Source organism: Oncorhynchus mykiss, chromosome 2, assembly GCF_013265735.2.
Source record: "Oncorhynchus mykiss isolate Arlee chromosome 2, USDA_OmykA_1.1, whole genome shotgun sequence".
NCBI lineage: Eukaryota > Metazoa > Chordata > Actinopteri > Salmoniformes > Salmonidae > Oncorhynchus > Oncorhynchus mykiss.
In genome coordinates, this window is record NC_048566.1 from 17,094,247 (window position 1) to 17,121,752 (window position 27,506).

General features: G+C 47.7%; 2 protein-coding genes across 2 annotated transcripts in view; both read right to left on the reverse strand.

The window, feature by feature from the left end:
* On the reverse strand, window positions 1-27,077 carry LOC110534246 (neuronal acetylcholine receptor subunit alpha-7-like). The gene is made up of 10 exons (XM_036939694.1): window positions 27,022-27,077; window positions 26,839-26,883; window positions 26,470-26,579; window positions 17,275-17,354; window positions 12,526-12,693; window positions 12,236-12,430; window positions 11,182-11,268; window positions 10,984-11,093; window positions 8,688-9,418; window positions 1-229 (listed from the first exon to the last, which is right to left on the reverse strand). The coding sequence occupies exons 1-9, from the start codon at window positions 27,028-27,030 to the stop codon at window positions 8,735-8,737; spliced, it is 1,488 nt and encodes a 495-aa protein (XP_036795589.1). The 5' UTR covers window positions 27,031-27,077; the 3' UTR covers window positions 1-229; window positions 8,688-8,734.
* LOC110519673 (neuronal acetylcholine receptor subunit alpha-7-like) overlaps window positions 1-27,506 on the reverse strand; it is a 68,351-nt gene that overhangs the window by 21,029 nt on the left and 19,816 nt on the right. The gene's annotated exons all lie outside the window — the stretch shown is intronic.

The following is a 27,506-nucleotide window of genomic DNA, read 5'->3' on the forward strand; positions in this document are numbered from 1 at the left end:
TGAATGAACCAATATATTTATTGTACACAGAGAGAAATGAAGTGCAGATCCAGGGAAGCTCAGATGAGTTGTAGGAAACCAGAAGTGGAGGCTGGGGTTGGAGTGAGCTGGGTTGGGACAGAGGAAACAGGTCTGGATGGGAATCCAAGGGAGAGGTGGTGTGGTGAGTCCAGAACAAGGTAGCAGGGTGGTGAGATGTGGAACAGGAGACAGAGTCAGGGCGGCAAAACTGTAGTGAGAGGATAAACAGCGTCAGGCAGGGAAACAGGTACAGCAGAGTAACAGGATCTTGAATAATCATAAATAGCTAGAATCATGAACTGACTGAGCAGAGATTACGATCTGACAGAGTGGAAGTGGCAGGACTGAGTATTTGTAGAGGTCTTGATAATGGAACGAGTTGCAGCTGGTAGGGATCTGCTCTGAATCCAGCACACCTGTCTCCAACCACACAATCACACAAACAGAAAGGGAGGGGGAAAGAGAGAGAAAGGGTGTTCTGGGGAATGGCTGCAGGTCAAGCAGACACCGGATGACCACTAGGGGGTGTGGCAGGAGCAGATGTGACACAGGCATCGTCTAGCACTTTTCCTAGGTACTATCGAGTCAATGTTGCTGCCACCAACCAGGTCGGGACGGCCTTGTTGGGTGTTGACCCCACTTCCCTGGAAGGGGATGAAGGGACACAGCAACAATGACTGCCCTGAGCTCAGTCCTACGGGATTTTGCTCTTGTCTGGCCTGGCCTAGTTCACCGATTTATCTGGTATTGTGATACCATATTGGAGTGATCAATATATTACTACATAATGATGGTTACGTATGTAACCACGGTTATGTGAGCTATTGGATCACACCAATTCTCTTGTCAGTGATCTACGGCAGCCCGAAAAGGACACAAGGTGGGAGTAGTGCGTGGAAGCTATTTAAGGGGGTCAGCCGCAGCACTACCTGGTACACGGGACTAATCCGAAATTCTTACTCAGAATGTATCCTGCTGAGCGGAAGGACACCATATTGGAGGGATCGGATCACTCACGTAACCCGTGGGGTTACATACGTAACCTTAGTTATTTTCAATGATTTTGATTTGATCACAGCCTGAATGATGTAGAATGCACAGTTTAAAAGTCACATTTGGTTATGAAAAAGACTGACAGCGGTAGTTATGGTCAAATTTTTCAGTTCATTTGTCCTTGCATTGATGCTGGACAGTTCATTCTGCTCGCGGAGGACTCTGCCAGGGCTTCCTGTAGGACATCCTACAGTAGAGGGTGGTCAGTTCATTCTGCTCGCGGAGGACTCTGCCAGGCTGTCTCTCTCTGTAGGACATCCTACAGTAGAGGGTGGTCAGTTCATTCTGCTCACGGAGGACTCTGCCAGGCTGTCTCTCTCTGTAGGACATCCTACAGTAGAGGGTGGACAGTTCATTCTGCTCACGGAGGACTCTGCCAGGCTGTCTCTCTCTGTAGGACATCCTACAGTAGAGGGTGGTCAGTTCATTCTGCTCACGGAGGACTCTGCCAGGCTGTCTCTCTCTGTAGGACATCCTACAGTAGAGGGTGGTCAGTTCATTCTGCTCACGGAGGACTTTGCCAGGCTGTCTCTCTCTGTAGGTCATCCTACAGTAGAGGGTGGTCAGTTCATTCTGCTCACGGAGGACTTTGCCAGGCTGTCTCTCTCTGTAGGTCATCCTACAGTAGAGGGTGGTCAGTTCATTCTGCTCACGGAGGACTTTGCCAGGCTGTCTCTCTCTGTAGGTCATCCTACAGTAGAGGGTGGTCAGTTCATTCTGCTCACGGAGGACTCTGCCAGGCTGTCTCTCTCTGTAGGACATCCTACAGTAGAGGGTGGTCAGTTCATTCTGCTCACGGAGGACTCTGCCAGGGCTGTCTCTCTCTGTAGGTCATCCTACAGTAGAGGGTGGTCAGTTCATTCTGCTCACGGAGGACTCTGCCAGGCTGTCTCTCTCTGTAGGACATCCTACAGTAGAGGGTGGTCAGTTCATTCTGCTCACGGAGGACTCTGCCAGGGCTGTCTCTCCCTGTAAGTCATCCTACAGTAGAGGGTGGTCAGTTCATTCTGCTCACGGAGGACTCTGCCAGGCTGTCTCTCTCTGTAGGACATCCTACAGTAGAGGGTGGTCAGTTCATTCTGCTCACGGAGGACTCTGCCAGGCTGTCTCTCTCTGTAGGACATCCTACAGTAGAGGGTGGTCAGTTCATTCTGCTCACGGAGGACTCTGCCAGGGCTGTCTCTCCCTGTAGGTCATCCTACAGTAGAGGGTGGTCAGTTCATTCTGCTCACGGAGGACTCTGCCAGGCTGTCTCTCTCTGTAGGACATCCTACAGTAGAGGGTGGACAGTTCATTCTGCTCACGGAGGACTCTGCCAGGCTGTCTCTCTCTGTAGGTCATCCTACAGTAGAGGGTGGTCAGTTCATTCTGCTCACGGAGGACTCTGCCAGGCTGTCTCTCTCTGTAGGTCATCCTACAGTAGAGGGTGGTCAGTTCATTCTGCTCACGGAGGACTTTGCCAGGCTGTCTCTCTCTGTAGGTCATCCTACAGTAGAGGGTGGTCAGTTCATTCTGCTCACGGAGGACTTTGCCAGGCTGTCTCTCTCTGTAGGTCATCCTACAGTAGAGGGTGGTCAGTTCATTCTGCTCACGGAGGACTCTGCCAGGCTGTCTCTCTCTGTAGGACATCCTACAGTAGAGGGTGGTCAGTTCATTCTGCTCACGGAGGACTCTGCCAGGGCTGTCTCTCTCTGTAGGTCATCCTACAGTAGAGGGTGGTCAGTTCATTCTGCTCACGGAGGACTCTGCCAGGCTGTCTCTCTCTGTAGGACATCCTACAGTAGAGGGTGGTCAGTTCATTCTGCTCACGGAGGACTCTGCCAGGGCTGTCTTTCCCTGTAAGTCATCCTACAGTAGAGGGTGGTCAGTTCATTCTGCTCACGGAGGACTCTGCCAGGCTGTCTCTCTCTGTAGGACATCCTACAGTAGAGGGTGGTCAGTTCATTCTGCTCACGGAGGACTCTGCCAGGGCTGTCTCTCTCTGTAGGTCATCCTACAGTAGAGGGTGGTCAGTTCATTCTGCTCACGGAGGACTCTGCCAGGCTGTCTCTCTCTGTAGGACATCCTACAGTAGAGGGTGGTCAGTTCATTCTGCTCACGGAGGACTCTGCCAGGGCTGTCTCTCCCTGTAGGTCATCCTACAGTAGAGGGTGGTCAGTTCATTCTGCTCACGGAGGACTCTGCCAGGCTGTCTCTCTCTGTAGGACATCCTACAGTAGAGGGTGGACAGTTCATTCTGCTCACGGAGGACTCTGCCAGGCTGTCTCTCTCTGTAGGTCATCCTACAGTAGAGGGTGGTCAGTTCATTCTGCTCACGGAGGACTCTGCCAGGCTGTCTCTCTCTGTAGGTCATCCTACAGTAGAGGGTGGTCAGTTCATTCTACTCACGGAGGACTCTGCCAGGGCTGTCTCTCTCTGTAGGACATCCTACAGTAGAGGGTGGACAGTTCATTCTGCTCACGGAGGACTCTGCCAGGCTGTCTCTCTCTGTAGGTCATCCTACAGTAGAGGGTGGTCAGTTCATTCTACTCACGGAGGACTCTGCCAGGGCTGTCTCTCTCTGTAGGTCATCCTACAGTAGAGGGTGGACAGTTCATTCTGCTCACGGAGGACTCTGCCAGGCTGTCTCTCTCTGTAGGACATCCTACAGTAGAGGGTGGTCAGTTCATTCTGCTCACGGAGGACTCTGCCAGGGCTGTCTCTCCCTGTAGGTCATCCTACAGTAGAGGGTGGTCAGTTCATTCTGCTCACGGAGGACTCTGCCAGGCTGTCTCTCTCTGTAGGACATCCTACAGTAGAGGGTGGACAGTTCATTCTGCTCACGGAGGACTCTGCCAGGCTGTCTCTCTCTGTAGGTCATCCTACAGTAGAGGGTGGTCAGTTCATTCTGCTCACGGAGGACTCTGCCAGGCTGTCTCTCTCTGTAGGTCATCCTACAGTAGAGGGTGGTCAGTTCATTCTACTCACGGAGGACTCTGCCAGGGCTGTCTCTCTCTGTAGGACATCCTACAGTAGAGGGTGGACAGTTCATTCTGCTCACGGAGGACTCTGCCAGGCTGTCTCTCTCTGTAGGTCATCCTACAGTAGAGGGTGGTCAGTTCATTCTACTCACGGAGGACTCTGCCAGGGCTGTCTCTCTCTGTAGGTCATCCTACAGTAGAGGGTGGACAGTTCATTCTGCTCACGGAGGACTCTGCCAGGCTGTCTCTCTCTGTAGGTCATCCTACAGTAGAGGGTGGACAGTTCATTCTGCTCACGGAGGACTCTGCCAGGCTGTCTCTCTCTGTAGGTCATCCTACAGTAGAGGGTGGTCAGTTCATTCTACTCACGGAGGACTCTGCCAGGGCTGTCTCTCTCTGTAGGTCATCCTACAGTAGAGGGTGGACAGTTCATTCTACTCACGGAGGACTCTGCCAGGCTGTCTCTCTCTGTAGGTCATCCTACAGTAGAGGGTGGTCAGTTCATTCTACTCACGGAGGACTCTGCCAGGCTGTCTCTCTCTGTAGGACATCCTACAGTAGAGGGTGGTCAGTTTGAGGCATGTCAGTGACCAATCTCACTGCTGCTTGCTCTCTGTCTATGGTGTTGGTATGTATTCAGGAATGGAAATTGAGCTAGCCCAAGGCTAGTACTTTTCAGAACAGTATAGTAGAAAACGTGCCAAACTAGCACTCTTAATCTTTGCCTTCTAATATCCCATAGCAAAGACTTTGGAACTGGGCTAGTTAAAATTGCTGTTCACTAGCTTGGCTGACCAGTGCCCAGATCCTTAAATTCCATCCCTGTATGTATTGATATATGTATGGTGTTAGTTTAGTTGTGTGTCTGGTTCAGTTGCTACACTGGTCCATGTGTCTGAAGAAGCTGTAGTGCTTACAACGACCTGCAGGGGTCTCTCTTTCACTGAGAAACACTAGGTCACTTCCTATAGAACAGGACTGGCCAGTATTCTAACAGAGGGTCGGTGTGGGTGCAGGCATTTGCTCCAGCCAAGCAGTAACACACCTGATTCAATATCCTCTGGTGGATGTTGAGGCAACACCACACCAATTTTTAAATACAATGGGGTTTTCCTGGGGCGGCAGGTAGCCTAGTGGTTGCTGGATCGAATCCCCGAGCTGACAAGGTAAAAATCTGTCGTTCTGCCCCTGAGCAAGGCAGTTAACCCACTGTTCCCCGGGCGCCGAAGACGTGGATGTTGATTATGGCAGCTCTCTGATTCAAACGGGCTAAATGTGGAAGACACATTTCAGTTGAATCCATTGAGTTGTACAACTGACTAGGTATCCCCCTTTCCTTTATCTGTGACATGGAATTGTGATTCAATTATTGAATTGGGAACCGAATCTCCAACATGCTTACTTTTGATGTCTGTTTACTCAATGGATCATCCTGCCTCATACGCTGCTCCCATAGGCTGCTTCACTTGTCAATCATGTCCCTACTATCTCTCCCTCTAATCTGCAATATCTCTCTCACACACTCTTTCTCTGTTTCTCTCGCATCTTAAATCAGAATGGACATATCACAACCTCCAGCTGCTCTCACTCTCTCTCTATCTCTCTCTCGCTCCCAATCCCTTTGATGAGAGTGGATAAGACAATTATCCATTAGACAGTCAGATGGTGGCTCCTTATTGACCAAAGATTCAGTGTGTGTGTGTGTGTGTGTGTGTGTGTGTGTGTGTGTGTGTGTGTGTGTGTGTGTGTGTGTGTGTGTCAGTCAAAGGAGGCTTGTGTGAGGAGCTATAGGATGACAGGCTCATTTAAATGGCTGGAAAGGAATCAATGGAACAGTATCAAACACATAAAACATATGGACACCACGTTTGACTCCATTCCATTACTCCATTCCAGACATTACAACGAACCCGTCCCCAACTAATTCCTCACACCAGCCTCCACTGGTATGTGTGTGTGCGCATTCATTTGTATGTGCACATTTGAGAGCACATCCATGTGTATGTATCTCTCCCATTACTCTACAGTGAAGCTGTTTAGTCCTGCCGTCAGAGAGAGAACTATCCGCCAATCAGCCTCCTCCAGTAATGACAAATCAGATTAAACCCTGTGTCTTTACCGTTTTCTTTGTCAGCCCTTTTATCTACCCCCCCCCCCCCCCCCCCCCCCACTTCCTTATCTCTCTCTGCATGTCTCCCCTCCTCCCCCTCTCTCTTCTTTCCATCTCACCATACATCACTCAATCTCTCTCTGCCTATCTCTATCCCACATCTCTCTCTGCCTCTGTCTCTCTCTGTCTCTGCATCTTTCCCTCTCCTTCCCTTCCTCTGCCTCTCTGTCTCTGCATCTCTCCCTCTCCTTCCCTTCCTCTGCCTCTCTGTCTCTGCATCTCTCCCTCTCCTTCCCTTCCTCCACCTCTCCCTCTGCATCTCTCCCTCTCCTTCCCTTCCTCCACCTCTCCCTCTGCGTCTCTCCCTCTCCTTCCCTTCCTCCACCTCTCCCTCTGCATCTCTCCCTCTCCTTCCCTTCCTCCACCTCTCCCTCTGCGTCTCTGTTAACTACTCTCTGTCTCTGCATCTCTCCCTCTCCTTCCCTTCCTCCACCTCTCCCTCTGCGTCTCTGTTAACTACTCTCTGTCTCTGCATCTCTCCCTCTCCTTCCCTTCCTCCAACTCTCCCTCTGCGTCTCTGTTAACTACTCTCTGTCTCTGCATCTCTCCCTCTCCTTCCCTTCCTCCACCTCTCCCTCTGCATCTCTCCCTCTCCTTCCCTTCCTCCAACTCTCCCTCTGCGTCCCTGTTAACTACTCTCTGTCTCTGCATCTCTCCCTCTCCTTCCCTTCCTCCACCTCTCCCTCTGCGTCTCTGTTAACTACTCTCTCCCTCTGCGTCTCTGTTAACTACTCTCTGTCTCTGCATCTCTCCCTCTCCTTCCCTTCCTCCACCTCTCCCTCTGCGTCTCTGTTAACTACTCTCTCCCTCTGCGTCTCTGTTAACTACTCTCTGTCTCTGCATCTCTCCCTCTCCTTCCCTTCCTCCACCTCTCCCTCTGCGTCTCTGTTAACTACTCTCTCCCTCTGCGTCTCTGTTAACTACTCTCTCCCTCTGCGTCTCTGTTAACTACTCTCTCCCTCTGCGTCTCTGTTAACTACTCTCTCCCTCTGCGTATTTGTTAACTACTCTCTGTCTCTGCGTCTCTGTTAACTACTCTCTGTCTCTGTTAACTACTCTCTCCCTCTGCGTCTCTGTTAACTACTCTCTGTCTCTGCGTCTCTGTTAACTACTCTCTGTCTCTGCGTCTCTGTTAACTACTCTCTGTCTCTGCGTCTCTGTTAACTACTCTCTGTCTCTGTGTCTCTGTTAACTACTCTCTGTCTCTGCGTCTCTGTTAACTACTCTCTGTCTCTGTTAACTACTCTCTGTCTCTGCGTCTCTGTTAACTACTCTCTGTCTCTGCATCTCTGTTAACTACTCTCTGTCTCTGTGTCTCCCTCTCTGTTAACTACTCTCTGTCTCTGCGTCTCCCTCTCTGTTAACTACTCTCTGTCTCTGCGTCTCTGTTAACTACTCTCTGTCTCTGCGTCTCTGTTAACTACTCTCTGTCTCTGCGTCTCTGTTAACTACTCTCTGTCTCTGCGTCTCTGTCTTCGATCGGAGGGAGACTGTCCAGAAAAGACAGAAAAGTAGAAAATAATATTATTTATTTTGAGATGCAAAACGTAGACTGACACCTATTGTAGTTCCTCTAGACAGTCTGTCAACAACCAGTTATGTTTTATTTATTAGTGGGTGTTCGTGTGTGTGTATGGTTCTTTTGTTTGAAGCAGAGCTGAGCTGAGCTGAAGCCACAGAACCTGGTGCCAGCCCAATATGACTTCTGACCCCTCTCTGTCCAGTTCCCATCATCACACATATCACATTCATTAACACATGGCCACAGGACAATAACATCCTCATCAGTGAAGGATTTGACACATAACTCCCTACATTAGCCAAACTGGGCATGAAGACCCGGAAGACAGAAGAAAGGCACAGCAATTGCACAGAATTTAAATTCAATATCATAATACATAAATTATGGAATTCAAATACAATTTATGTTCCCACTGAAATTGCTCCATAGTCTCCCACTCCCTTTCTGGGGGGGGGGGGGTCCGGGGACATGATCCCCCGGGATGTTTTTAAATATATTTTTTAGGACTGTTAGATGGTCACTTCTGGTGACTTTTTAAGAGGACATTCTACAAAATGTCTCTTTAAAATAATTAGAACCTGTAGCCCAACTGATGCAGCATAGCAGCTTTAAATAAGCTTAAGCATGGGTTTGCCAATCTCCATTTACCCCAAATGAAAATCCCCAAAGACTCTGAATGCATCAAATGCAAGAAATATACGTTGTAACTTGTCAATCTGATCTTAAAAGCGCATCTTGGCAGAAATATGGATATATGTTGTTGTTGTTTTTTTGAGTGGTGGCAACGATTTAGAAGCAGCGAGGCTCCTTCTCAGAAGAAGTCCTTGGAGGCGGCCTCTGCAAAGTTGGGTGCGGCCATGAGGATTGCAAAGGTACAAATTATGTTGAACACACTGAACCCCACCAGACACAGCCGGTCAATGACCACTGCTGCAAACTGCCACTTCTCTGCCATGCTCACCCTGCGGTCCTGCTCACGGAGACCCTCGGCCAGGAACCGCACCTCCGTCAGCAGGGCCTGGAGCTGGGTCTCTGCTTCCCCAGCCTGGAACACCCTGACCTGGGCATGGCAAGTACCCACTCCACTTGCCCCAGCCCTATACTCCACACAGCTGGAACCTGAGGATGAGGGGTCAGGGTCTGGAGATGTGGGGGGTTGTGGCAGGGGGCTACCCACATTATGGAGGAGGGTGGGTGGTGGTGGAGGATGCGGGTGTCAGAACCCCTTCTTTCTTCTCCTCCTCCTCCTCTTCCTCCTCTCCAGGTGACAGCAGGGTCAGGTTCAGGAGGACTCTGGAAGCCCATGTATGGCAGATGTCCATTGGGCTGAGCGTGGGGGATGGAGGGGAGATTGGGGTGTAGGTTGGGGTGTAGGTTAAGAAGGGGCTGGGGATATCGATTTGGGTTAAGGTGGATATTAGGCTGGAGGTTTGGGTTATGGTTGGGATAGGACTGGAGGGTAGGGTTGGAAGGTGGGTGTGGTAGGGGTTGGCTGGGCTGTCTTAGACTGGCCTGCAGAGAGGTGAGGCTCTGGGGGAAGGTTAAGGGGGCTGGGGTGGTGGTGGTGGGGGCAGAGGAGCAGGTCTTGGTCTGGGGGCTGGAGGGGCTGTGTTGGGGTGTGAGCTCACCCCACTCTTCTGGACACTTCATCCTCAGAAACCAGGGAACCCACTGGAGTAGAACCAACTCAACCTGAGAGACACACACACAATAAGTAAGTAAGAGGACCCAGGGACCTTCTGTGCCAGAACCAACTGAGAGAGGGAGAGGACACACACACGGAATACAATGCATTTGGAAAGTATTCAGACCCCTTTCCTTTTTACACATTTTGTTATATTACAGCCTTATTCTAAATGGATTAAATAAAAAAAAATCCTCATCAATCTACACAAAATACCCCATAATGACAAAGCGAAAACAGGTATGTTTGAAACAAATGTTTGAAAATGTATGAAATATAAAAAACAGAAATACCTTATTTACATACGTTTTCAGACCCTTTGTTATGAGACTAAAAATTGAGCTCAGGTGTATCCTGTTTCCATTGATCATTCTTGAAATGTTCCAACAACTTGTTTGGAATCCACCTGTGGTAAATTCAATTGATTTGACAAGATTTGGAACGGCACACACCTGTCTATATAAGGTCCAGAGCAAAAACCAAGCCATGAGATCGTAGGAATTGTCCGTAGAACTCTAAGACAGGATTGTGTCGAACACCTGCCAAAAAGCACCAAAAGGACTCTCAGACGATTAGAAACAATATTCTCTGGTCTGATGAAATCAAGATTGAACTCTTTGACCTGAATGCCAAGCCTCACGTCTGGAGGAAACCTGGTACCATCCCTACATTGAAGCATGGCGGTGGCAGCAACATGCTGTGGGGGTGTTTTTCAGAGGAAGGGACTGGGAGACTAGTCAGGATCGAGGGAAAGATGAACAGAGCAAAGTACAGAGATATCCTTGATGAAAACCTGCTCCAGAGCACTCAGGACTTCAGACTGGGGCAAAGGTTCGCCTTCCAACAGCATAACTACCCTAAGCACACAGCCAAGACAACGCAGGAGTGGCTTCAGGACAAGTCTCTGAATGTCCTTGAGTTGCCCAGCCAGAGTCCGGATTTGAACCCGATTGAACATCTCTGGAGAGACCTGAAAATAGCTGTGTAGCGACACTCCCCATCCAACCTGACAGAGTTTGAGAGGATCTGCAGAGAAGAATGAGAGAAACTCCCCAAATACAAGTGTGCAAGCTTGTAGCGTCATACCCAAGAAGACCCAAGGCAGTAATTACTGATAACGGTGCTTCAACAAAGTACTGAGTAAAGGGTCTGAATACTTATGTAAATGTGATATTTCATTTTTTTATATATATATATATATATATATATATATATATATATATATATATATATATATATATATACACATTTGCAAACATTTCTAAAAACCTGTTTTTGCTTTGTCATTATGGGGTATTGTGTGTAGATTGATGGGAAAAACGATTTAATCCATTTTAGAATAAGGCTGTAACGTAACAAAATGTGGAAATAGAAAAGGGGTCTGAATACTTTCCGAATGCGCTGTAAAGTAAGTAGATAAGAGGAACCAGGTAATGTACTGCAGCAGAACAAACTGCACCTGATAGAAGAGGACAGGACACACACAAGGTGCAGACATTCACAGATATGAGAGGAACACACACAGACAGTCACAGACACACGTCATAATCAGTAGACAGACAGAGAGCCTCACCCATTGAGGCATGTCTCCACTGTTGGGGTCGTGGTGATGGTACTGAAGTACAACTACAGTCGCCACCACTGACATCCCTACGGTAACCATGGTACTCACAAAATACTGACCTAGGATGGAGACACAGTATTATAGTACACGTATACAGAGACATACACCCACACACACACACACACACACACACACCCATTCACTGACCTATCAGTGGTATGCAGTCTGAGGTAGCTGGCATAATCTCAGCCACCAGTAACATGAAGAAAGTCTGAGAGAGAAGAATTGTAATGCCTGGAGAGAGAGATGGGGAAAATGGTATTATTACACTGGGAAATACAGCAAAACTTGTGGATAGTACAATTCTCCATCTCTCTGCCAACTCACCCCCCCAACTCACCCCACCCATCCATCTCTCCCCCATCTCTGTCCCTCCCCTTCTCCCTTTTCTCCCTCCATCTCTGTCCTTCCCCTCCCCACCCCCCTTCTCTCCCTCTATCACTGTCCCTCACCTCTCTGCCCCCCCTCCTCTCCCTCTATCTCTGTCCCTCCCCTACCCAAACCCGTTCTCTCCCTCTATCTCTGTCCCTCCCCTACCCACACCCCTTCTCTCCCTCCATCTCTGTCCCTCCCCTACCCACACCCCTTCTCTCCCTCCATCTCTGTCCCTCCCCTACCCACACCCATTCTCTCCCTCTATCTCTGTCCCTCCCCTACCCACACCCCTTCTCTCCCTGCACCTCTGTCCCTCCCCTACCCACCCCCCTTCTCTCCCTCCATCTCTGTCCCTCTTTCTGATTGTAAAAATCACTTGAGGTTTTTTTGGACCGCTGCAGAATTACTGACAGAGAAACAATAAAAGAGAGGGCAGGTACGGAGAGAGACAGAGAGACAGAGAGAAAGAGAGAGAGAGAGAGAGAGAGCGAGAGAGAGAGAGAGAGAGAGAGAGAGAGAGAGACATACAGCAGGACCATTATCTCATCTCTCCATCTCTAACACCTGATTTATTTTTCATCACTCTGAACTGTAATTTCTTTCTCTTCTATCTTTCCCTTACACCTCATCATCTTCCCTATTTCCATCATATTTTACATGTTCCAGTGCCTCAGACCTCCCCTTTTCACCTCCAACATCTCTCCTGTCTCCATCCCTTCTCCCTTTTATACTCCTCTTCTCCCTTCCCCTGTCCTACGCCTCTCCCTCTTCCTTCTTCCTCCTCCTCTCCCTCTCCCTCCCCCTTTCCTCCTCCCCCTTTCCTCACCCAGACCGATCTTCTCCCCCGATTGGGCTGGCATTAGAAACACCAACAGTGTCAAGGAGGAGATGAGAACACAGGGGACGAGGAGGTTGAGAGCGTAGAACAGAGTTCTCCGTCGTAGGGTCACAACAAAGGTCACGTCAGAGTAGGGCTCTGTACAGCACTCATAAAATATCTCATGACGATCACCTGGTACACCTACAAGAGGGGGCAGGAAAGAGGGAGTGAGAGATTAGAAAGTAATATGGGGGAGAGAGAGATACAAGAGGGTCGGCGGCAGACAGTTCTCTCACCCAGCAGGTCCCACTCTCCATTGGACATGTATCCTGACAGGTCAGCCTCCTGCATCTGGAGGTCCAGCAGCCAGCCGTCAAACGTCCACGAGCCAAACTTCAGCTCACAGTGCTGGACGTCAAAGGGAAACCAACGCACGTCCACTTCACACGCACTGCTAAAAATACCTGGGACAAGAAGTGTTAGGAATTTTATGAATAATGACTAAACAATGTGTAAATTGAAATAGAACTATAACTAATTAAACTTTACTCTGTTTTACAATATCTGATGAATAATGTTAGTTCCTAAGAAAGAGGTTATGTAGCATGGACAAGGGGCATTGGAAATGATAACCATTGTGGAAGAAGGAATGTATGTGTGTGTCTAAAGTAAGCAAAGTGAATCCTTAACCTGTTATGGCTGCATCCCTTGTTCTCAATTTCCGCCTGAAGACATACCCTAATCTAACTGCCTGTAGCTCAGCCCCAGAGGCAAAGATATGCATATTCTTGGTATCATTAGAATGGAAACATTATGAAGTTTGTGGAAATGTTAATTGAATGTAGGAGAATATAACACAGTAGATCTGATGGAAGAAAAGAGAAAGAAAGAGCATACGTTTTCTGTTTTTTATTGTTGTAGTATCATCTTTCACATGTACATAGAATAGCCACACAGTCAGATAGGATGCTGGAGATCATTTTGATGAATAACACAAGAGGGCAACTGTAGGTGTGCAAAGTTTCAGACTGATAACTTCAGGAATGGGTGAGCTACATGACATTTAGTATGAAGTCACCCAGGTGTCCCACACAAGTTGCCCAAATGTACCCAAGTAGCCGAATTGGTGAAATGACCTATAACTTTATACAACAGTGCAAATAACTATATACAACATATCAAAAAGCAATTCTAACACACAAAAAAAATATATAAAAATGTTTTTAAAAATATTTTAAAAATACAGGGGTAAACCCTTTGGAAGTCCTCTACACAATATTTTGCTGCCTGTGCCATGTCCCATAGCAGTCTCTTTCTGATGTAAAGCAGAGACAAACTGAAAAAGTGGTGTAGGTGATGCGGGACTTCATGCGACACAGAACACAACGGCGCCTCGATGCTGTGCCCTTTTGGCCCTGAGGCACAGTCATGCCTGCAGTAATGAACTGTGGCATATGAACACCACTGGAGGCAGGAGTAGAGGGGGCAGAGGTAGAGCGGGGAGCTTGGCACCGGGGGCTCCCCGTCGGAGTCGCTATCACTGTGAAAGAAAACATTTAAAAAATATTTGTGTTGTATTAGCCTTTTATCATCACATAAAATAAACAGATATGTATTGTATAGAGCAGAGGGAACAGCCACTAAGGTTAAGTGCTGTTCCAATCAACTCCGACCATTGTTGTGGGCCTGCCCTCCCCCCAACAGCACCCAATAGCTAATTCATATGGAAATAGGGAGGAGTAGCAGGCGCAGTGGCCATGTGTGTGTTTGCTGTTCTACTCCATTCCATTTGAATAAAAATTGAAAATATATATATATATATACACTGCCTTGCGAAATTATTCGGCCCCCTTGAACTTTGCGACCTTTTGCCACATTTCAGGCTTCAAACATAAAGATATAAAACTGTATTTTTTTGGTGAAGAATCAACAACAAGTGGGACACAATCATGAAGTGGAAGGACATTTATTGGATATTTCAAACTTTTTTAACAAATCAAAAACTGAAAAATTGGCCGTGCAAAATTATTCAGCCCCTTTACTTTCAGTGCAGCAAACTCTCTCCATAAGTTCAGTGAGGATCTCTGAATGATCCAATGTTGACCTAATGACTAATGAGGATAAATACAATCCACCTGTGTAGGCACTGTGTGTATATATATATATATATATATATATATATATACACACACACATACACACACACGCTCAAACAAACCAACAAACAAACAATACACATACAGGCCATGGGTCGTACACATACATACACACACACACACACTATAGCCAATGTGTACTTTACACATTTCATCACACATTTCATTGCAAATTGGAAAATAAGTATTTGGTCACCTACAAACAAGCAAGATGTCTGGCTCTCACAGACCTGTAACTTCTTCTTTAAGAGGCTCCTCTGTCCTCCACTCGATACCTGTATTAATGGCACCTGTTTGAACTTGTTATTTGTATAAAAGACACCTGTCCACAACCTCAAACAGTCACACTCCAAACCCCACTATGGCCAAGACCAAAGAGCTGTCAAAGGACATCAGAAACAAAATTGTAGACCTGCACCAGGCTGGGAAGACTGAATCTGCAATAGGTAAGCAGCTTGGTTTGAAGAAATCAACTGTGGGAGCAATTATTAGGAAATGGAAGACATACAAGACCACTGATAATCTCCCTCGATCTGGGGCTCCACGCAAGATTTCACCCCGTGGGGTCAAAATGATCACAAGAACGGTGAGCAAAACTCCCAGAACCACACGGGGGGACCTAGTGAATGACCTGCAGAGAGCTGGGACCAAAGTAACAAAGCCTACCATCAGTAACACACTACGCCGCCAGGGACTCAAATCCTGCAATGCCAGACGTGTCCCCCTGCTTAAGCCAGTATATGTTCAGGCCCGTCTGAAGTTTGCTAGAGCATTTGGATGATCCAGGAAAGATTGGGAGAATGTCATATGGTCAGATGAAACCAAAATATAACTTTTTGGAAAAAACTCAACTTGTCGTGTTTGGAGGACAAAGAATGCTGAGTTGCATCCAAAGAACACCATACCTACTGTGAAGCATGGGGGTGGAAACATCATGCTTTGGGGCTGTTTTTCTGCAAAGGGACCAGGACGACTGATCCATGTAAAGGAAAGAATGAATGGGGCCATGTATCGTGAGATTTTGAGTGAAAACCTCCTTCCATCAGCAAGGGCATTGAAGATGAAACGTGGCTGGGTCTTTCAGCATGACAATGATCCCAAACACACCGCCCGGGCAACGAAGGAGTGGCTTCGTAAGAAGCATTTCAAGGTCCTGGAGTGGCCTAGCCAGTCTCCAGATCTCAACCCCATAGAAAATCTTTGGAGGGAGTTGAAAGTCCGTGTTGCCCAGCAACAGCCCCAAAACATCACTGCTCTAGAGGAGATCTGCATGGAGGAATGGGCCAAAATACCAGCAACAGTGTGTGAAAACCTTGTGAAGACTTACAGAAAACATTTGACCTCTTTTATATACCCTTTGTTGGCAATGACAAAGTATTGAGATAAACTTTTGTTATTGACCAAATACTTATTTTCCACCATAATTTGCAAATAAATTCATTAAAAATCCTACAATGTGATTTTCTGGATTTTTTTTCCTCATTTTGTCTGTCATAGTTGAAGTGTACCTATGATGAACATTACAGGCCTCTCTCATCTTTTTAAGTGGGAGAACTTGCACAATTGGTGGCTGACTAAATACTTTTTTGCCCCACTGTATATACATATTTATATTTCATAAAACGGCATTAGCACCTACCCGTCCAGAAGTACGTCCTGTCCTTGCAGAAACAGCTCCTCAATGTCTGAATCATAACACTCAAAGATTCATCAAACAAAAAATCTGTCTCACTTTCCCGATCAATCTCTTCTATAATCTGGTGCAAATCTGTCTACTTAGACTTGGATTTCGCTTTCCCTGATTCATTCGCCATGATGTCTTCAATGAAATCGTTGAAAAAACACTTTCCAAAATACTACTTTCCAAAACACTGCTGTGCATAACAAGCGTGACTGCACCTACTCTGATGGTCAAAGCGAGAATTAAGTTTGTTACGCGTGCATTTACAAACAAGGGATGGTGGTCCAACCCATAACCATCACATACTGGCGTTTACCTCAGCTCATTGGCTATCTACCCAGTTAGATTTCAAGAACATCATTGGTCATTGAGCAGAAATACAGTCAATCAACGAAGCTTCACTGATATTATTGGTGCGCAATGAAGTCATTGCTCGTTGTCTTCAAATCAGTTCACTTCAGTCAATACTCCCTACAAAAAAAACAATCAAGTTTGGCTGTGTTGCAAACATCCAGAAGTTTGCACTGAAACCAACTATGCCTAGATAAACGATTGTTTACTGTGTGTAATTACGTCGAATGCTCCGTAAAAAGTTGATAGAGATGGAATTCACGACACAAACGGTTTACAAAATGTTTCATTTTAGGCTATAAAAATGGATTTTATCAAAGAAAACGGCACTTCATTTGATCACTGGGACCCTCAGGAAGAGAAATAAGAGCAAGATATCAGAATGTAAGTCATAATTTTACATTCAGATGTGAATGTGTCAATACTGTCATGGTGGAAAATGTTTTTTTGTTGTTGATCGCTCTTCTCAAACAAAAGCATGGTATTTGGTGTAAGGATGTAAAACACTTTGGTTTAGATATAAGCATCATAAAACATCTAACACAATATATTTGTTTGACTTGGTGAAAATACTTTTTTGGACCTAACTTGCTTACCACTTTTTCCATGTAGTTTCTTCATTCACAGACTCCTTGAAATGACCTCTTCCTAAATATTTGATCAAATTATAAATGTTGTGTGTGATTTATTAGAAACCAACGTGTCTCAACTTACCCCTTGTCTCAACTTACCCCTTGTCTCAACTTACCCCTTGTCTCAACTTACCCCACTCTCCCCTATATCTATGTTAAACTAAAATGAGAGAGGGGAAGGTCAGGGAAGAATAAACAGAGAGAAAGGTTGATCTATAGACTTACCTGGAGGTAGGTACTCACAGAATCCACTGGAGTTGACCAGCACATAGCTCTTAAAGGTGGCATCAAATTTATCATGAGCACTGAGAAGGACAAAAAAGAAAGATCAGCAAGGTGTGTGTGTGTGTGTGTGTGTGTGTGTGTGTGTGTGTGTGTGTGTGTGTATATACTTTAACTTAACCAGTTGCTTAATCAGCAACATTCTCTGGGTTGAGTGAACTTCAAAATAGCATTTAAGTTTATTTAAATTTAAATATCAAGGCAACCAGCTGTTTTCTCAACACTAGATTCTAGTTTGCTCAAAGCCATGCCCATCATTAACATATTTCCCAGCATGCTTTATTACATGATGATTTTTTTTGTTTTAATACCTGTGTTTTTGCATACACATTGTTTGGCTGATTAAGCTCATGCTACACAAAGACAAAAGGCATTTTTCTAAACTAATCCAATCTATTAGTCTGGATATCTTCACTCTGGCTAGATTCTAATAGGAATTACATAATTTTGCAAGCCAGCAATTATGTGACTTGCAGGCTTGATGTGGCCTGTAAACCAGGAGTTTCAGATCACTGTGTTAGGGTGTAACTAGTGATGAGTATTTTTTGGGAAGCCAGATCTTTGGTGCCGTTCACCTAAATGAGCCGTTCATTTGGCTCCCAAACGGCTCTTTATTTAGTAGTGCATAAAAAATGTGTGAAACATAAAAATATAATATTTATAATTTAAAGCCTAAAATGTTCCCTACCATTATGCAGATTGTTACGGTGCGTGAATGAGGACCCAAAAGCGAATTAACGTAAACAGAGCTTCTTTAATAACAAAACATACGTAGGCTCAGATGGACCGGCAGATTCCGACAGGACAGGACAAGGTTGCAGCAAACATGACGATAGTCTGGTTCAGGCATGAATAACACAAACAAGAATCCGACAAAGACAGAAACAAAAACAGAGAGAGATATAGAGGACTAATCAGAGGGAAAAAGGGAACAGGTGGGAAAAGGGGTGACGAGGTAGTTAGGAGGAGACAAGGAACAGCTGGGGGAAAGAGGGGAAGAAAAGGTAACCTAATAACGACCAGCAGAGGGAGACAGGGTGAAGGGAAAGGACAGAAACAAGACACAACATGACAATACATGACAGTACCCCCCCACTCACCGAGCGCCTCCTGGCGCACTCGAGGAGGAAACCTGGCGGCAACGGAGGAAATCATCGATCAGCGCACGGTCCAGCACGTCCCGAGAGGGAACCCAACTCCTCTCCTCAGGACCGTACCCCTCCCAATCTACTAGGTACTGATGACCACGGCCCCGAGGACGCATGTCCAAAATCCTACGGACCCTGTAGATGGGTGCGCCCTCGACAAGGATGGGGGGGGGGGGGGGGAAGACGAGCGGGGGCGCGAAGAACGGGCTTGACACAGGAGACATGGAAGACCGGGTGGACGCGACGAAGATATCGCGGAAGAAGAAGTCGAACTGCGACAGGATTAATGATCTGGGAAATACGGAACGGACCAATGAACCGCGGGGTCAACTTGCGAGAAGCGGTCTTAAGGGGAAGGTTCTGAGTGGAGAGCCAAACTCTCTGACCGCGACAATATCTAGGACTCTTAGTTCTACGCTTATTAGCAGCCCTCACAGTCTGCGCCCTATAACGGCAAAGTGCAGACCTGACCCTCTTCCAGGTGCGCTCGCAACGTTGGACAAAAGCCTGAGCGGAGGGGACGCTGGACTCGGCGAACTGAGATGAGAACAGCGGAGGCTGGTACCCGAGGCTACTCTGAAAAGGAGATAGCCCGGTCGCAGACGAAGGAAGCGAGTTGTGGGCGTATTCTGCCCAGGGGAGCTGTTCTGACCAAGACGCAGGGTTGCGAAAAGAAAGACTGCGTAAGATGCGACCAATAGTCTGATTGGCCCGTTCTGCTTGACCGTTAGACTGGGGGTGAAAGCCGGAAGAGAGACTGACGGAAGCCCCAATCAAACGGCAAAACTCCCTCCAAAATTGAGACGTGAATTGCGGACCTCTGTCCGAAACGACGTCTGACGGAAGGCCATGAATTCTGAAAACATTCTCGATGATGATTTGTGCCGTCTCTTTAGCAGAAGGAAGCTTAGCAAGGGGAATAAAATGAGCCGCCTTAGAGAACCTGTCGACAACCGTAAGAATAACAGTCTTCCCCGCTGACGAAGGCAGTCCGGTGACAAAATCTAAGGCGATGTGAGACCACGGTCGAGAGGGAATGGGAAGCGGCCTGAGACGGCCGGCAGGAGGGGAGTTATCGGACTTAGTCTGCGCGCAGACCGAACAAGCAGCCACGAAGCGACGCGTGTCATGCTCCCGGGTGGGCCACCAAAAACGCTGGCGAATGGAAGCAAGCGTACCCCGAACGCCAGGGTGGCCGGCTAACTTGGCAGAGTGAGCCCACTGAAGAACGGCCAGACGAGTAGGAACGGGAACGAAAAGAAGGTTCCTGGGACAAGAGCGCGGCGACGGAGTTTGAGTGAGTGCTTGCTTTACCTGCCTCTCAATTCCCCAGACAGTCAACCCGACAACACGCCCCTCAGGGAGAATCCCCTCGGGGTCAGTGGAGGCTACTGAAGAACTGAAGAGACGAGATAAAGCATCAGGCTTGGTGTTCTTAGAGCCCGGACGATAAGAAATCACGAACTCGAAACGAGCGAAAAACAGCGCCCAGCGCGCCTGACGCGCATTAAGTCGTTTGGCAGAACGGATGTACTCAAGGTTCCTATGGTCAGTCCAAACGACAAAAGGAACGGTCGCCCCCTCCAACCACTGTCGCCATTCGCCTAGGGCTAAGCGGATGGCGAGCAGTTCGCGGTTTCCCACATCATAGTTACGTTCCGACGGCGACAGGCGATGAGAAAAATACGCGCAAGGGTGGACCTTGTCGTCAGAGAGGGAGCGCTGAGAAAGAATGGCTCCCACGCCCACCTCTGACGCGTCAACCTCGACCACGAACTGTCTAGAGACGTCAGGTGTAACAAGGATAGGAGCGGATGTAAAACGATTCTTGAGGAGATCAAAAGCTCCCTGGGCGGAAACGGACCACTTAAAGCACGTCTTGACAGAAGTAAGGGCTGTGAGAGGAGCTGCCACCTGACCGAAATTACGGATGAAACGACGATAGAAGTTCGCGAAGCCGAGAAAGCGCTGCAGCTCGACGCGTGACTTAGGGACGGGCCAATCAATGACAGCCTGGACCTTAGCGGGATCCATCTTAATGCCTTCAGCGGAAATAACAGAACCGAGAAATGTGACGGAGGAGGCATGAAAAGTGCACTTCTCAGCCTTCACAAAAAGACAATTCTCTAAAAGGCGCTGGAGGACACGTCGAACGTGCTGAACATGAATCTGGAGTGACGGTGAAAAAATCAGGATATCGTCAAGGTAAACGAAAACAAAGATGTTCAGCATGTCTCTCAGGACATCATTGACTAATGCCTGAAAGACAGCTGGAGCGTTAGCGAGGCCGAAAGGAAGAACCCGGTATTCAAAGTGCCCTAACGGAGTGTTAAACGCCGTCTTCCACTCGTCCCCCTCCCTGATGCGCACGAGATGGTAAGCGTTACGAAGGTCCAACTTAGTGAAAAACCTGGCTCCCTGCAGGATCTCGAAGGCTGAAGACATAAGAGGAAGCGGATAACGATTCTTCACTGTTATGTCATTCAGCCCTCGATAATCTATGCAGGGGCGCAGGGACCCGTCCTTCTTCTTAACAAAAAAAAACCCCGCTCCGGCGGGAGAGGAGGAGGGGACTATGGTACCGGCGGCAAGAGCTACAGACAAATAATCTTCGAGAGCCTTACGTTCGGGAGCCGACAGAGAGTATAGTCTACCCCGGGGGGGAGTGGTTCCCGGAAGGAGATCAATACTACAATCATACGACCGGTGTGGAGGAAGAGAGGTGGCCCTGGACCGACTGAACACCGTGCGCAGATCGTGATATTCCTCCGGCACCCCTGTCAAATCACCAGGCTCCTCCTGTGAAGAAGAGACAGAGGAAACAGGAGGGATAGCAGACATTAAACATTTCACATGACAAGAGACGTTCCAGGAGAGGATAGAATTACTAGACCAATTAATAGAAGGATTATGACAAACTAGCCAGGGATGGCCCAAAACAACAGGTGTAAAAGGTGAACGAAAAATTTAAAAAGAAATGGTTTCGCTATGATTACCAGAGACAGTGAGGGTTAAAGGTAGCGTCTCACGCTGAATCCTGGGGAGAGGACTACCATCCAAGGCGAACAAGGCCGTGGGCTCCCTTAACTGTCTGAGAGGAATGTCATGTTCCCGAGCCCAGGTCTCGTCCATAAAACAGCCCTCCGCCCCAGAGTCTATTAAGGCACTGCAGGAAGCTGACGAACCGGTCCAGCGTAGATGGACCGACAAGGTAGTGCAGGATCTTGAAGGAGAGACAGGAGTAGTAGCGCTCACCAGTAGCCCTCCGCTTACTGATGAGCTCTGGCTTTTACTGGACATGAAGTGACAAAATGACCAGCGGAACCGCAATAGAGACAGAGGCGGTTGGTGATTCTCCGTTCCCTCTCTTTAGTCGAGATGCGGATACCTCCCAGCTGCATAGGCTCAGCACCCGAGCCGGCAGAGGAAGATGGTAGTGATGCGGAGAGGGGGGCAACGGAGAACGCGAGCTCCTTTCCACGAGCTCGGTGACGAAGATCAACCCGTCGCTCAATGCGAATAGCGAGTTCAATCAAGGAATCCACGCTGGAAGGAACCTCCCGGGAGAGAATCTCATCCTTTACCTCTGCGCGGAGACCCTCCAGAAAACGAGCGAGCAAAGCCGGCTCGTTCCAGCCACTGGAGGCAGCAAGAGTGCGAAACTCAATAGAGTAGTCTGTTATGGATCGATTACCTTGACATAGGGAAGACAGGGCCCTGGAAGCCTCCTCCCCAAAAACAGATCGATCAAAAACCCGTATCATCTCCTCCTTAAAGTCCTGATACTGGTTAGTACACTCAGCCCTTGCCTCCCAGATTGCCGTGCCCCACTCACGAGCCCGTCCAGTAAGGAGAGATATGATGTAGGCGATACGAGCAGTGCTCCTGGAGTAAGTGTTGGGCTGGAGAGAAAACACAATATCACACTGGGTGAGGAACGAGCGGCATTCAGTGGGCTCCCCAGAGTAACACGGCGGGTTATTGATTCTGGGCTCCGGAGATTCGAAAGCCCTGGAAGTGGCCGGTGGATCGAGGCGGAGATGGTGAACCTGTTCTGTGAGGTTGGAGACTTGGGTGGCCAGGGTCTCAACGGCATGTCGAGCAGCAGACAATTCCTGCTCGTGTCTGCCTAGCATCGCTCCCTGGATCTCGACGGCTGAGTGGAGAGGATCCGAAGTCGCTGGGTCCATTCTTGGTCGGATTCTTCTGTTACGGTGCGTGAATGAGGACCCAAAAGCGAATTAACGTAAACAGAGCTTCTTTAATAACAAAACATACGTAGGCTCAGATGGACCGGCAGATTCCGACAGGACAGGACAAGGTTGCAGCAAACATGACGATAGTCTGGTTCAGGCATGAATAACACAAACAAGAATCCGACAAAGACAGAAACAAAAACAGAGAGAGATATAGAGGACTAATCAGAGGGAAAAAGGGAACAGGTGGGAAAAGGGGTGACGAGGTAGTTAGGAGGAGACAAGGAACAGCTGGGGGAAAGAGGGGAAGAAAAGGTAACCTAATAACGACCAGCAGAGGGAGACAGGGTGAAGGGAAAGGACAGAAACAAGACACAACATGACAATACATGACACAGATAGTGAAATGTGAGTTCAAATACATTTTAAATGACGAAATTAGATTGCTTGGCTCTCTCCTCACTACCTACTGTTCCTGCAGTGAGGAATGAATAGCTTCAGAGAATGGTTGTCTGGAGCTCATAAAGCAGTAGTAGCAGGGAGTCAAATGAACGCCTCATTCACAGATACAATATGGTTCCAGTTCATCAAAAAGAACTGTTCAAAAAGAGCTGTTCATTTGCGAACAACTCATCACAATATGTAACGTATTATAATGTAGCTCATAAAGCATTCACAACCTTTCACGTTGTCTAATGATTGGAGACAGGTGCAGGAATGCGTAATAGGGGTTTTTATTCTCTCCACCCAAACAAAAGAGCTTGTAAATAATACACAGGACGAGACCCGTAAAACAAGTGCACAATAACACGTATCATGGAAGTTGAAACAACAGCACAGGTACTCACAGGACCAAGGGACATGGTAACAATAACCGACAAGGACAATAGGGAACAGAGGGCACATATATAACATACTAATCAGGGGGAATGAGACAAGACAGTCCGGGGTTGGCGGTAATGAATCCAGTTCAGTGACATCTAGAAGGCTGGTGACGTAGACCTCCGGATCTGGTGAACGAAATGCGCAGCAGTACCGGAGGGGTTCTGGTGCCTGGCTCGGATGCCAAAGCACCAGGGCCGGCTGATACCCCAACACGCACGGGAAAGGAATGATTTTAGTGGAGGAGTGGCAGAGGGATTTCTGTGCGTAAGCAGCCCAATGTAGAAAATCCGCCCACACCCCCGGCCGGTCCTGACAGTAACGCCTCATGAACCTGCCCACTTTCTGATTGACCCTCTCCACCTTCTCATTAACTTGAGGATGGTACCCAGAGGTGAGGCTGACCGTGACCCCCAGGTTCCATGAACACTTTCCATACATGTGAGGTGAATTGAGGGCCACGATCTGACACAATATCCTCCGGGATCCCATAGTGCTGGAGACGTGCGTTAAAAGACCCTCCGTGGTTTGAATGGCCGACGGGAGCCCAGGCAGAGGAAGGAGGTGACAAGCTTTGGAAAACCGGTTCACAACAACAAGAACGGTGGTGTTCTCCTGGGAGGGAGGGGTTTCAGTGACAAAGTCCACCGAAAGGTGACACCAGGGTCATTGTGGAACCGGCAGGGGAAGGAGCTTTCCATAAGGGAGGTGTCTGGGTGTCTTTGACTGAGCAGAGATGGAGTGGTCCGGACTTTCCACGTAGTGGTGTTGACAGACACCACGAGACACCTCCCCTGACACTCCTGAGACCAGCCCAGCATTCTCCCCTCGGACCAGGAAATAACAGGGTTACGCCAACTCAACCAGGGGAGACCGAAAACAATCAAAAAGGAGATTCTAAATGAGGAGGTTCTAAATGAGGTTCTAAAAGGAGGTTCTAAAAGGAGGTTCTAAATGAGTCCCATGGGTCAGCAGAGAAACGGGAACAGTGATGTGATGTACAAGACCTGTCCCTATTGGACGATTATCCAGGGCTCGAACTGGAATGGGTGACTGTAGGGCAACCAAAGGAATGCGTAATGCAGTGGCAAAAGATTGCCGGGCAGCTCTGGAATCAATCAGAGCTAATGGGAGTGAGGGGCTAGGGTATTCAGGGAATTTAATAGGAAAACATACTGGGTGAGTTGACAGAAAAGGAGGGGAGATCTTACATCCTACCTGGGTTGGAGCAGGAGAATTCCCTGGCTTGTCACCTCCTCGCCTATTAGTGGATAGAGGGCAGGTCAGGGAGAAATGACCCCTTTCTCCCCAATAGGAGCAGAGGCCCAGATTCCTCCTTCTCCTACACTCTGCCTCGGGCAAACATGCAGAACCCACCTCCATCAGCTCTGGCCACGGAGCAGGTGTAGCAATGGGCTCCGGATTCCGTGTAGGTCTTCGTCGGGACAGCTGGAGGTTGTCCAAACGAATCGCCATGCTGATGAGCTGGTGGAGTGACAGGTTGTCATCACGGCAGGCTAACTCCATCTGTACCTCCTCCCGCAGTCCGCAGCGGAACACGTTAACCAGAGCCGACTTGTTCCATCCGGTGGAGGGCGCGCTGTCAAAGGGACAGGGGTATTCCGCGGCTCAGATGGGACGGAGGCATGTAGTGGTGTGGGGGCTTGTGTCGGAACCGGTGCGGGAGACTGGAGGGACTGTACATTGCCCTCCAAACGCCGTATGGTATCCATGTCGTTGCTGAGTCTGGAGAGACAGTCCTTTTGATGCTGGACTGCCTCTACGATGGTCGACAGCTCGGTCATTCCTGCTGTCTCCATTACAGAGGTTAGTTATTCTGTCATGTTGTCTAATGATTGGAGACAGGCGCAAGAATACGTAATAGGAGTTTTATTCTCTCCACCCAAACAAAAGAGCGAGGTGGAAACCTCTAAATAATACGAGGCCCGCAAAACAAGTGCACAATAACACGTATCATGGAAGCCGAAACAACAGCACAGGTACTCACAGGACCAAGGGACATGGTAACAGTAACCGACAAGGACAATGGGAAACAGAGGGCACATATATAACATACTAATCAGGGGGAATGGGAACCAATGAGACAAGACAGTCCGGGGTTGGTGGTAATGATCCAGTTCAGTGACGCCTAGAAGGCCGGTGACGTTGACCTACGGAGCTGGTGAATGGAATGAGCAGTAGTACCGGGGGGATCTGTGACACAACCCCTTGACTTTATCCACGTTTTGTTGTGTTACAGCCTGAATTTAAAATGGATTACTTTGAGATTTTGTGTCACTGGACAACATGAAGTACCCCATAATGTGAAAGATGAATTACGTTTTTTAGAAATGTTTTGAAATTAATTAAAAATGAAAAGCTGATTGTCTTGAGTCAATAAGTATTCAACTTTTTATTTTATTTTTTATATATATATATTGCTTGCTCTGTGTGCAATATTAGTGTTTAACATGATTCTTTACCTAATCTCTGTACCCCACACATACAATTATCTGTAAGGTCCCTCAGTCGAGAAGTCAATTTCAAACAGATTCAATCACAAAGACCAGGGAGATTTTCCAATTCCTCGCAAAGAAGAGCACCTATTGGTAGAGACGTAAAAAAAATCAGACATTGAATACCCCTTGGAGCATGGTGTTATTAATTCCATTTTGGATGGTGTATCAATGCACCCAGTCACTACAAAGATACAGGTGTCCTTCCTAACTCAGTATATAGTACAACGCACGTGTGTTAAGCTCTTGCTATGAGAGAGAGAGAGAGAGAGAGAGAGAGAGAGAGAGAGAGAGAGAGAGAGAGAGAGAGAGAGAGAGAGAGAGAGAGAGAGACACAGACACAGAGACAGAGTCACAGACACAGACACAGAGACAGAGACAGAGACAGAGACACACCTGTTGTACAGTAGTATATCAGGTATCCAGACCTGGTCAGTAGTGAAGCGAAGGGTTTTCACTCCAGGGTACTCTGACTGGTTCCACTGAAGGTAGTGGTCAAACCATTGCTATACAAATCCAGTCAATAAATTATTAAGGTTACAGGGGCTGTGTTTACACAGGCAGACCAATTCTGATATCTTTCCACGAATTGATATTTTGACCAATCACATCAGATCTTTTCACATCAGATCTTTTTCAGAGCAAAATACCAATTAGTGAAAGAAATTACAGAATTGGGCTGCCTGTCTAAACGCAGCCAGGGAGCCACACACACACACACACACACACAAGCGGGCATGGACACACATGCAGGGTCATCCTCACCATCTGAAGCCAGGCATTAGTGGTGAGGATCTGGTTTTTCTCATCCTGGAATAAGATGAAGACAGTTAAATTAGTGTGTGTGTGTGTGTGTGTGTGTGTGTGTGTGTGTGTGTGTGCGTGTGTGTGTGCGTGTGTGTGTGCGTGTGTGTTTATATGAATGTATAAGAGAACATGGTAGCGTACCACATTCATGACTTGTAAGAGAGTGTAGGAGAATCGGACAGTGAGTGGTAGAGAGTCGTTGGCAAGGAGGGAAGGAGGGGGAGGGAGAGAGAGGGGGATAAGGAAAAGGATGAGGAAGGAGAGCGGGAGAGAGAGAGGGCAATGACGAGAGGGAAAGAATAAGAAGACAGAGGAGACAGAATGGACAGTTACAAAGAGACAGCTACATTCCTGTAGACAGAATGGATCGTTACAAAGAGACAACTACATTCCTGTAGACAGAATGGACAGTAACAAAGAGACAACTACATTCCTGCAGACAGAATGGACAGTTACAAAGAGACAGCTACATTCCTGTAGACAGAATGGACAGTTACAAAGAGACAGCTACATTCCTGTAGACAGAATGGACAGTTACAAAGAGACAACTACATTGCTGTAGACAGAATGGACAGTTACAAAGAGACAACTACATTCCTGTAGACAGAATGGACAGTTACAAAGAG

Bases quoted from the DNA above. Each gene is read 5' to 3' on its own strand.
- LOC110534246 (XM_036939694.1), bottom strand. The intron at 12,694-17,274 runs GTAAGTCTATAG...TTCTTGTCCCAG, and splicing joins CTGTGAGTACCTACCTCCAG to GTATTTTTAGCAGTGCGTGT. The intron at 9,419-10,983 runs GTGAGGCTCTCT...TGTGTCTCTCAG, and splicing joins GTGGAGACATGCCTCAATGG to GTTGAGTTGGTTCTACTCCA.